Raw genomic sequence first — 12,302 nt, 5'->3', positions numbered from 1 at the left:
TCTTAAATTAAGTCCTCAAATCATGGTCCCCTTCTGAAGCTGGAGAAGCCTGGGCAGTGTGCCTCTGTCCTTGGTGCTGAAACAAAACCTGTAAACTGGGGGCCTTAGTTATCCCTGAGACTTGCTGGTGGATGGGGGGAGGTGGGAAAGTGAGGAGAAAGTGACACATGACTCTCCACACCACTTTTATTGGGAATGGGATAGTGTGGTCAATACTAAAATGCCACAGATATGTGCCTAGCTGGCATAGGTCTTGGGAGAAGCTTGGAAAGTCAGCCTTTAGCTCCTCCAGGTTCCTTTATGCCTCTGACAAAGTATATTTTTGTATATCATATCTCAGTATACTGAGACTACAACCCTCAAGCCTGACTCTAAAGCCATGTTCTGTTTTCTCTTCCTTGCTCCTTGCCAGTATGCTTTGACTGTGATTTACATTTGGAGGAATCAAGTTGACATGTTAACGGATCTTTCCTATCACATAATGAAGCCTATTAGGGTTAATTCATCTTATCTCAATACCTAGTACATTACTGGCTCTGGCGGATGACCAGTAAATTCCTTTGGAAATAAAAATGAATGGTTAACACTTGATTATCTGTGGAAAAGTTCTAGAGAGGACTAGTGACTAGGGAGGATTCCATTTTTCTCCACACTGTCTCCTCAGTAAGAAAATAATTTACAATCTTAAATACAATTAAAATGTTACCAAACCCTCAACCCCATCACTGCTTTATTGCCTAATTGAGGGCGTGGGTGGGATGAGAAACCAAAGCCCAAGAGAATTAGCCAATGGGTCCGAGATAATATTAGTATTTCACATTTGTGTTTTTCTTTAAACTCTTCTAAAGTGTCATGACATCCAACTCCAGCTGATCTTCACAATATGCATACAAGGTAGACAGCCCAAGCACCATAATTCCCATAAATATGTCAGACAGAGGCTCAGGGACATTAAATGTCTTGGTCAGCAGAACAATGTTAACTTCAGCTAATCTTGAAAAGAGGTATGATGTCTCTTGACCTCCGACCAGAGTTCTTTCCATTGCTTGATAGAAGAATAAGGCAATATTAAGACCAAAATGTCAGAACCTTAGCTGTTTCACTTGGCAGCTCTTATAGGGTCAGTGGAGATTTGGGGACCTTTAGGGGATGTCTCCTGATAGGAATCATTCCCTTTCAATTGCAGAGATACTCTTCCTCTCATGAGCGCTAACAGAAAGTGCAGAATTATCTTGTGTGAATTTATTCTATCTGGCAGGCTTAATTTATTCTAGATAAGTCTTGCCTCTTATCTTAAAGCCAGGACATTTTACAATTTTGAAGTGTTAGTTATCTGCCGTGGTCATTCTTAAATTCGAGTCAATTGCTGGCTTTCAATACCGGGCAAAAAATAAACAGATCTAATCTGTATTGAGTTCCTAACACTCATTTATTTGTTCAACATTTAATGATATTTTTCCCTGTTAGGTGCACTTGATTTCTTGTAGGGCAGCTATAAGGGGACCCAGAAATGATTAAGTCCTAAAGGGACTTACAGAACTGTTGGGAGATGTGCTATAAAGCTGTGAAATGTTGAATAATAACATGAACAATTTAAGACAGGAATAGAAGAGCTACCACAAGGCAGCACCTGATTGATTGCCAAGTAAGTGGTGGAGACAAGAATGCTATGGTTTTGAGATATTATACATTGATTTCAGGAGATTGAATTGGACTGGGTGTAGCTCAAGGGGTAAACTGTTATAGAGAAGGCACTAACAAAAATTTTCCACCCAAATGCAATATGGGAGATTCCCTTGACAGGAAGGCATTGGAGAAAAGAGGGAAGAGAGATGAAAAGATGCTAGTTTATTCTGAATCCCAGGAAGTAAGAGGAAGAATTTTATGATTATGAGACATAAGTATACTTGCAGTCTTCCAGCATTAAGTAGGAAAAATTAAGATATACAGATATTTATTTAAAAAAATCTTTATCAAGTCTATTTTGTTCTCTTCTCCAGGGCCAGGATACAGTGGTGACCCCAATGGCCATGCTCCCTACTCTCTTGGAGCTTACAGAATGGAAGCAGGGATCCATAAATGCTGTGGGATCACGAAGGAGAGACTGCCCAGCTGCCCTGAATGCCGGCTTCTTAGAGGAAATGACATTTTAGTTGAGACCTAAAGTTCAGGCAGTAAATAGCTAATTAAGGGAGCTTAGGAGCATAGGAAGGATTGTTCCAAGCAGAGAAAACAGCATGCATGATGACCCAAAAGCAAAAGAGCATATGGTCTATTTCACTAAAAAAGAAGCATCGTTTGCGGGAGCCCAGGGTTTGAGGCAAGAAGTCTTAAGAGCTGAGGCTAGAGAAATAGGCAGGAGCTGGACCACGAAGGATCTTGGGCTTTGGAGATAAAAGCCAGGTGTGGGGAAGAGAGGAGAAAAATACCTTCTCAAAGCATTCTATCTGGAGAATGGCATGAGATTTGCACTCACGAAAGGTCTCTCTGGATGCGCTGAAGCGTAGATTGTAAGGGGTAGGAAGCCCAATCAGGAGGCTGTGAGACAGTCATTCAGGAAAGAGATGATGGTGTTGACCTAGAGCGTAGCCATGAGAATGAAGAGAAGTGGGTGGGTCTGACAGATATTTACGAGTCAGACTCTACAAGATTGATGATGGGCTGAATGTGGAGGGTGGTGGAGGGTGATGGAGGGAAGCGTCAAGGATGCTCCTAGATTTCTGGCTCTTACTGTATTTTGCAATTGCATTCTGCCTGTCACTGATTCCTATGTGGTTTATTTGGCAGGCTGACTTAAAGTGAGTGCACACCCTTCCACCTCTCCTCTCATCTCTGTATGCTGTATCTCATTTGTCTCATGAGATCCTACTTAAATCCCAGGAAAACTCAAATACTGGGTGTGTAAGGTGGCAAAGGGGGGAAGAATAACTAGGAAGGATTAAAGATGGTCATTTTATTCAACTTGTTTTGGTTTGTTTCAAGGACACTTTTTTTTTTTTTCCCCTGCCTTTGGTCTGATCCACAGTATGAATTCCCTTTTCTAGATGGGTTTGCTGCTCACAATGACAAACCAGTTCCAGTTGGGGAAATAAACAAGTAATTCTCTGTTTTGTGGATGGCAGGGAGGACCTGACCTTCATTCAACAGCTAATAAAACACTGACTCTTCCCTTTCTAAGCGCATGCAGGATCATTTTCCTAACAGGTTGGAGGAGGGAACCATGCAACACGAGAGCTGGCGCTGGGTGGGGGAATCCCTTCCTTGCTTAGCTGAAAAACCTGTCAGAGGCAAAACAAATAAAAGAGCAGAACTGTCAGTCCCCAAGCTAACAGTGTTGCATACGTGAGAGGGAAGCCAGGGGAGGCCGGAGAGAGCTGTCTGACAGATGGCTCAACTTCCAGGGAACAGAGAGGGCACCTGGACCCCAGCACAGGAGCCAGGGAAATTATGTAGGTAATTAGGCAGTGCTCAGCCCAGGCTCAGGTGGATAAGAGTGGGAGGGAGTTTTGGCAGACATCTTTTTAGACAGCGCCTTCCACTGATTATTTTAGAAAAGGCCTGGATGGTTCCTCCAACCCTTTCCTTTCTGCATTAGAAACCAGAGGATATAGCTTTAAGTCTGCAGTGAAAATAGCAGTACTCCTGGAGACTTCAATTTTGTGTGTTTCTGAGACCAATTAAACATCCGTTCCAAGAGAACTTTCCCCGTTCACTGAGGTGAGGTGCGACAGGAGCATGACAAAGACCCCTGTTTCTATCAGCTGTTCAGCATATGCCCAAGAAGCTTGATCCTGCTTGGCAAGAGCTACTTGCCGGCTGTGGTGGCAGAAATCAGGAGGACTCCTCATTCGTGAGCTGCTTTTCATCTTGGTGGCACTGTTTGAAGCTCAGCATCATTAGCCAGGCTGGAAATGGCTTTCAAGGATTCCTTGGCTCAAGCAGGAGATGCACAGAGACTGCTGTAGGTGAGCCGAGGACAGCCCTTGGAGGACAACCCCAGGCGTTGTGTCTTATGGGAAGACTCAGACCATCCTCTTGTGGCTACAGCATTCTCAGAATGGGCAAGGGGTGGGGCAGAGGCTCTAGGTATCTTCCGGGTCACTTAGTATGTCACAAAAGTGATGGGACTAGGGTGTGTCACAGCCTAGACTCTGGGGTTCCGCCTGGAAGTAAAGCTTCAGGGAAAATAACAAAGATCATTCTCTCTTCCACTTTTGAGGCCTGTTGTGTGCTGGGAACTTGATAATGTTTAGAACATTATTACCTTTTTTCTCACGTCAGAGACTGAGCCCAGGTCTGCGTGAAGGGAAACCCGTTATGTGGGCAGAGGGAGTCTGGAGGCTCTCCTTACAAAGATTTCTAAACCCTCACACCAATATTCCCAAACTTGGGTTTCTATCCTGCTCATCAGGAACATTTGCTTTTAAAAGGTAAGATTTTCGGGTCAGCTTCAGAGTCTCCGAATCTGAATCTCCAGGTCAGGAAGAGACCACCTGTACCCTTAACAAGCCCTCTGGGGGAATGAAATCCACAAAGAACCATTGTATTTAAACAGGTGTTCCTGAGAATTCTGCATTCCTGAGGCATACCAGAGGCCTGCGTGGGTGTGAGTCAGCTCGAGGCACATTGGAGGTGCAGTGGGAGCCTCAGGTCTGAAACAAAGGGTACTGCTAGGCTTGGCCAGTTCTGGGCTGGAGGTGAGGAACTGTCAGGCCATCTCAGCCAGCCTGGAGCGCGGGCTCTGTTTCGGAAATGTCAGAGCTGCTCAGGAAGCCTCTCTGGAGAGCTGCTCGCTCCCAAAGAATAAGATAATAATTGCATTGAATATTCCAGAGAAGCTGAGGCTTGTAGAACATGTTGGAAATTTTAATCACTTTCTCCGAATGGCTTTGATTAACATTCTCTCTAGCTCTGCCTAGGTGCCCCCTAAGCTTCCCTCATTCCAGCTGACAGGTAATTAGTGCTCTGGCTAGGGACGGAGACGCAGACTGCCCAGATCGATGACGATAACGCATGTGAAGACACTGCAAAGATGGCACAAAAAAAGGACTGCTCCCGTTCCCCAAGTGGTTCACACTCCTGATATCCAGGAGCACCCAGAGGCCTGAGCACACCGCATCCCTCTCACCCGTGCTCCTGCTGTCCTCCCCCTGCCCAGAATGTCCTTCCGTGCCTTCTCTGCCTGTGAACTCCCACTCTCTTCTCAAGGCTGAGTGCAAATGAAACTGCTCTAGTCTCTCCATTTCCCCTGGCAGAATTAAGCACCCTGTGCCCACCTCTATCGAGGCCACTTGAAAAAGCTGCATCGTCTCTGACAGGTGGTAGCTGCTTGATAACTATTCTGTTTCTCTATCGCATTTTTAAAATTTGTGTGTCTGTCTCCCCTTCAGGATAAGGAAGGAGCTTGTTCTTCTTGGTATTTTTAATAATTATGCAAAGCCTGGACTTGTAGGTGTTTAGTGAACGCTTATGAATGAAAACAGTAAGTATCGGGCAGAGACTGGAAGATATGAGGTAGAAAGATATGACTTGCCATGCCATCCAGAGCGTTCCTAGAATGCTGGATTTATCTTAGATGTAATCTAAGAACCGTATGGAAGGGGCTGTTTCCATTTTGATACATAAGCTACTAAGAAAATCCTGGCTGACATACCTAGGTCTGATGTCCGGACTAAGTTGTGAGTGGTAGTGCTTTATGTTGTAGTAGTTTATAGTTCAGACAACTAGCCATTTCATGCCTCAGTTTTTCCATCTGCAATGTGGGACAGAGCAAATCATGACTATGAGTAACCTGCCACCCCTCCTTCTCTGATACATCTTTAGAAGAAGACAGCTGTCACTGGGGGCGGGTGTGTATAGCTCTTAGGAAAACAGAGCCATTTGTTACATGTAGCAAGAAGCATGAAGGGCAGGCTTTGAGATGCAGGAAATGAGAGCTAAAGAGAATCAGAATTGCTTTTTTCCTCCTCATCTTTCTCTGACACCACACTCTGCATTAACTTACCCTCCTTGCAAACAGGAGAGAATAGAATCCATTGCACTGCTAGCATATTACATACAGACATCCTTTTACTTCAAGTGGGATCCTCAGACCAACACATCTGTACCACCTGGAAATTTCTTAAAAATACAGACTCTCTTAAATTCCACATATGAGTGAAATCGTATGCTGGAGGGGTGGTGGATGGAGGGATGGGTTAACTGGGTGATGGGCATTAAGGAGGGCACTTGTTGGAATGAGCACTGGGTGTTATATGCAACTGATGAATTATTAAATTCTACCCCTGAAACCAATAATACACTATATATTAATTAAATGGAATTTAAACAAAAACTAAGAAGTCAAAAAAATAACAACCCCCCCATTGTAGAGTCTTGGGCCCCACCTAGATCTACTGACTCAGAATTGGAATTTTAATAAGATCCATAAGTGACTCATATGCATTTCAATTTGAGAAGCACAGGCATAAAATGGTCTTAAAAAAACATTTGTGAACATGAAATGAGAAGCAAGGAAGAATAGATGCGGAGGACATTTAAAAAGATATTTTGTCTGTCAAGATATGGTGAAACGGAATGAATTTTCTCATGAAATTAACTAGAAAAGCACTGTGACGAAGTGATGGGAGAAAAGGAGAAAAGCTTTTCTTTAGCTCCAGGATTACTGCGGGAGGTGACAGAGAAGAGGAAAACATCAGTGTGGGAGCCCAGACCAATGCAGTGCACCTGGCCTAGACAATGAGAGGAGCCTTAATAGACCCTGGAGGAGAGCTGACAGCTCTGCTGGCCCTGCCCTGTCAGATCTTGTGTGGTGTCTGTCCCCAGACCTGCCCACTCACCCACCCCAGCAAGACACCCGTGAGCCAGGAGTGAGGGTGGTGGGGGAGTGGGATCAGGGCATTCTGGTTCTGTTTTACAATGAATTCTCCTGCTTTCATTTAGCTGGAGTGTCAGATTGAATCCTCTCCCCCAGCTCCATGGCTAGGGAATCCCTTTGGGATGTAAAATGCGTGCATGCGTGCGTGTGTTTGTATGCACATGCAGGGACACGCGCGCTCTGGTGTGCCTACACGCAGATGCGTATCTTCGGTTGAGGTACCATTTGCATCTAACACAAGGCCCAGACCTCAAATATGATGAGTTTTGACAACTGTTTACAGACACCTACATATTTACTAAACCAGATGATATATTACTCCAGAGAGTTTCCACATGTCCCTTTCCAGTCAATCCCCTATCTCCCCACCCACCAGAGGTAGTTTCTGATCATCATACCCACAGATGCGTTGTACCTGTTCTTGAACTTCATGAATGAAATCATAGAGTATAATCAGGAAGTATGTATTCTTTTGTGCTTCACTCCTTTCACTCGGCATGGTCTGGAGAGCTGCCCATGCTGCTGCGTACGCCAGTAGTACATTCCTTTTTACTGTTAAATAGTAGTCCACTAGATGAAGCTAATTCAGTTGGCTTATCCATTCCCCTATTACATTATGGCTGCTTATAATTTGGCTCTTATAAGTAAGACTGCTCTGAACATTCTTGTAGAAAATGTGGGCATTTTTTTGTATTTTTGTTTCTTGGGGATAAATATCTAGGAGTATAACATTTGGGTAACAGGTAGGTTCCTGTTTAAATTTATAAGGACAGGGGGTGCCTGGGTGGCTCAGGGGGTTAAGCCTCTGCCTTCGGCTCAGGTCATGATCCCAGGGTCCTGGGATCCAGCCCCGCATTAGGCTCTCTGCTCATCGGGGAGCCTGCTTCCTGCTTTCTCTCTCTGCCTGCCTCTCTGCCTACTTGTTATCTCTGTCTGTCAAATAAATAAATACAATCTCTAAAAAAATTTTATAAGGACAGCCGGTTATCCAAAGGGATTGTAACATTTTAGCTTCTCTTCGTGAGCAATGCATGACAATTCTAGCTGTTTCATGTCTTCACCTCTTGAGTTGGTGTTAGCAGTCTTTATGATTTTTAGCCATTCTAGTAGACGTGAAATGGTATCTCACTGTGTTTAATTTATATTTCTCTGATGACTCACGATGTTGAGCACATTTTTATGTGCTTATTGGATACATATATCTTTTTCTGTGAAGGGTCTGTTCAAATCTGTTGCTTGTTTAAAAAATTATTATCTTCTATTCTTGATTTGTAAGAATTTTTTTACATATTTTGGATATAAGTCCTTCTCACATGTATGGATTGCAAGTATTTTTTCCCAGTCTCTAGACTGCCTATTCATTTTCTTAGTAGTGATTTTTGATGAGCAGAAATTTTAATATTTATTATATCACAAACTAATGAGGTACTACACCTTGGCTAATTAAATATAAATAAAAATATTTATGAAGTACATTGATTTTTTAACACTTATGAAATATTATTTTTTTCTTATGCTCCTAGTGCTTTTTGGGTCCACAGTAATCTATACCTTTCTCAAGGTATTTTCCTGTGCTTTCTTCTTAAAGTTTTATGGTTCTATATTTTGTATTTAGGTCTATGATCCATCCCAAATTATGTTTGTGTAAAGTGTAAAACAGAGGTTCAGGTTTGTTTTAGTCCATGCAGACATCATTGATTCAGTACTGCTTGCTGAAAAGAATATTCTTCCCCACAGAATCAACTTTGGGCTTTGGTCAAAAGTCAATTGACTCATTTGTGTCGAACCATTTTTGGACTCTGCATTCTGTTCCTTTGGGTCTATTTGTCTATTCTTATTTCAGCCACCACACAACTTGCTTACTACATTTTTACTGTAGTTCTTGAAATCAAGTAGCCTAAGTCTTCCAGTTTTTCTCTCCTTTTAAAAGATTGTTTTAATCATTCTAGATCCTTCATATTTCCATAAAACTCTTAGAATCAGCCAACACATTTCTTTTAAATAAAAGTCTGGGGAAAAAATTGAAAAAAAAAGTCTGTGACATTTTGATTGGCATTTCATTGCATGTATCGGTTAATTTGGAAAGAAAGTCTATGTTAACATTGAGTCCTGCAATTATGGATATGGCATATATCTCCACTCATTTATTTCTCAGCTTCTCTTGACTATGTTCTGTAATTTTCAGTGAATGCATCTTGCACATTTTTCATTAGACTTTTCCTAGATAGTTTATCTTTTTGATACTATTGTGAATGATATCTATATCAGCTGATATATGAATAGCTATTGTATCAATTGGTTTTTATATTTTGAACTTAATTTATATTTCAATATTGAACCAACTTTGTGTTTCTGGGGTAAACTCACTTAGGGAGTATGATCTTTTCATCGATTTCTAGATATTATTTGCCAACATTTTGTTAATAATATTTGCATCTAAAAATGAAATGAAAAAAGTAATATTTGGATCTAGGTTGATGAAGAACTAATGGTCTGAAGTTTTTTTTTAAATAATATCTTTTTTTTTTTAAAGATTTTATTTATTTATCAGAGAGAAAGAGGGAGAAAGAGCGAGCACAGGCAGACAGAATGTCAGGCAGAGGCAGAGGGAGAAGCAGGCTCCCTGCCGAGCAAGGAGCCCGATGTGGGACTCGATCCCAGGACGCTGGGATCATGACCTGAGCAGAAGGCAGCTGCTTAACCAACTGAGCCACCCAGGCGTCCCAATATCTTTATTTTTGATATCAAGTTTGTGCTGGCCTCTTTTTTCTTTCTTTCTTTCTTTCTTTCTTTCTTTCTTTCTTTCTTTCTTTGACAGACAGAGATCACAAGTAGGCAGAGAGGCAGGCAGAGAGAGGGGGAAGCAGGCTCCTTGCCGAGCAGAGAGCCCCATGCGGGGGGGCTCGATCTCAGGACCCTGAGATCATGATCTGAGCCGAAGGCAGAGGCTTTAACCCACTGAGCCACCCAGGTGCCCCTGTGCTGGCCTCTTAAGGTGAGTTAGAAAGTGTACCTATTTAGCATCTATATTTTTTAAGTTTTTGTGAATATTAGTTTTATTTCTCCCTTAAATATTTGATTGAATTTATTGTTGAACTGTCTGGGACTGGAATTTCCTTTATGGGAAGACTTGAATTTCATTTCTTTTCATTATCATAGAGATATATGGCTTTAGATTTTCTGTCTTGTATCAGTTTTGGTAATTTGTGTCATTCAAGAAATGTAGTCACTTAATCTAAATTGGCAAATATATTGGCATGGAGTTTTCCATTATGTTGCTATATATTTCTTTTAATGTGTGTAATATCTTTAGTGTTGTCCTCTCCTTCATTCCCAATATTGGAAATTTATATTTTCTCTTTTTGCTTCTTAATCAGTATGTGGATTACTATTGCTGCACAATAACTTGTCCCTGCATTAACAGTTTAAAAACACCAATTCAATTTACTGATGATTTTATGGGTCAGAAATCTGAGAAGAGGGGCGCCTGGATGGCTCAGTGGGTTAAAGCCTCTGCCTTCAGCTCAGGTCATGATCTCAGGGTCCTGGGATCGAGCCCCGCATCAGGCTCTCTGCTCAGCAGGAAGCCTGCTTTCTCCTCTGGCTCTCTCTGTCTGCCTCTCTGCCTACTTGTGATCTCTGTCTGTCAAATAAAAATAAATAGGGACACCTGAGTGGCTCAGTTGGTTAAGCAGCTGCCTTCGGCTCAGGTCATGATCCCAGCGTCCTGGGATCGAGTCCCACATCGGGCTCCTTGCTCATCAGGGAGCCTGCTTCTCCCTCTGCCTCTGCCTGCCATTCTGTCTGCCTGTGCTCGCTCTCTCTCCCTCTCTCTCTCTGACAAATAAATAAATAAAATCTTTTAAAAAAAAAATAAAAATAAATAAAATCTTAAAAAAAAAAAAAAGAAAAGAAATCCGAGAAGAGCTTAGCTGAATAGTTCTTGTTTGGAGTCTTCAAGGCAGTTGAGTTGAGTCGTCAGCTGGGGCTTCAGTCACTAAGATTCCACGGGGCTGGATGTCCAAGATGGCTTCCTCACAGGCAGGCAGTGGGACTGTTAATGAAGTGCCTCCATGTGGTCCCTCCAGCATAGCAACCTTCCTTCAGAGCAGTGACCCCAAGAAAATCAGGTGGAAGTTGCTTGACATTTTTTGATGTACCTTGGAAGTAAAGCAGTGCTACTTCTATCAACTTCTACTGGTTACAAGCAAAGACACCAAGGCCAACTCAGATGATGGGAAAGGAATACAGATTACAGCTCTTGATGGGAGGGTATAAGATTTCAACCACATTTTGTAACCTTCACAATCTATGTGGATTTTATCAATTTTGTTAATCTCTTCAAATAATAAATATTCTGTTAATTTTATTTGCTGTTTGTCCATTTTAAAAAAATGATTTCTGTTCTTATTTTTATTATTTATTTTCTTCTACTTATTTTGGATTTCATTTGTTCTTCTTTCTCTACTTTATTAAGAGGGAAGTAAGTTTAGATCACTGATTTTTAGGACTTTCTGCTTTTTCTAATAAAGGATTTAAAACAATGAATTTCTCTATATGCACAGCTTTGCCCACATCCTGCAGCTTTAGATATGTTGTGAAATTATTGTCATTCAGTTAGAAATATTTTCTTACTTCCCTCATGATTGCTTAATTGGCCCTTGGTTATTATTGCTTAATTTCTAAATATTTGGAAATTTTCTAGATTATCCATGATTAAATTAAATTTAGCCATGGATAAAGAACATATCATGTATAATTTTGATCCTTTGAAATTTATTTTCAATAAAAATGGTCTATATTAATAAACATTCCATGTTCATTTCAAAATGATGTATATTATGTGGTTTTTGGATATGGTATAGCATTCTGTAAATGTCATTTAGGTCCAGTTGATAGTGATCAAACCTCTTTTATCTTTACTTTTTTTGTCTAATTGAGTCTATTAATTACTGTGTGATGAGCTTTAAAATATCCAACTAGGGAGCGAGGGAGGAGTCAAGATGGCGGAGAAGTAGCAGGCTGAGACTACTTCGGGTAGCGGGAGATCAGCTAAATAGCTTATCTAAAGATTGCAAACACCTACAAATCCAACGGGAGATTGAAGAGAAGAAGAACAGCAATTCCAGAAACAGAAAATCAACCACTTTCTGCAAGGTAGGACTGGCGGAGAAGTGAATCCAAAGCGACGGGAAGATAGACCGCGGGGGGAGGGGCCGGCTCCCGGCGAGCGGCGGAGCAACGGAGCAAAATCAGGACTTTTAAAAGTGTGTTCTGCTGAGGGACATCGCTCCAGAGGCTTAACTGGGGTGAAGCCCAGGCGGGGTCAGCGCGGCCTCAGGTCCCGCAGGGTCGCAGAAGGATCGGGGGTGTCTGAGTGTCGCAGAGCTTACCGGTATTAGAACGGGGAAGCCGGCTACAGAGA

General features: G+C 41.9%; 1 protein-coding gene across 1 annotated transcript in view; it reads left to right on the top strand.

Moving 5' to 3' along the window:
• Positions 1 to 4,207: 4,207 nt before the first annotated feature.
• Positions 4,208 to 12,302, top strand: part of LOC125097345 (uncharacterized) — a 44,586-nt gene continuing 36,491 nt past the window's right edge. The window contains exon 1 of the mRNA XM_047724909.1: positions 4,208 to 4,430. Coding sequence (XP_047580865.1) covers positions 4,246 to 4,430 — 185 coding nt within the window. The 5' untranslated portion in view covers positions 4,208 to 4,245. The remainder of the gene's footprint in view (positions 4,431 to 12,302) is intronic.

The sequence above is a fragment of the Lutra lutra genome, chromosome 4 (assembly GCF_902655055.1).
Source record: "Lutra lutra chromosome 4, mLutLut1.2, whole genome shotgun sequence".
In the NCBI taxonomy this organism is placed as follows: domain Eukaryota; kingdom Metazoa; phylum Chordata; class Mammalia; order Carnivora; family Mustelidae; genus Lutra; species Lutra lutra.
This window is presented reverse-complemented; position numbering and strand designations above follow the sequence as displayed.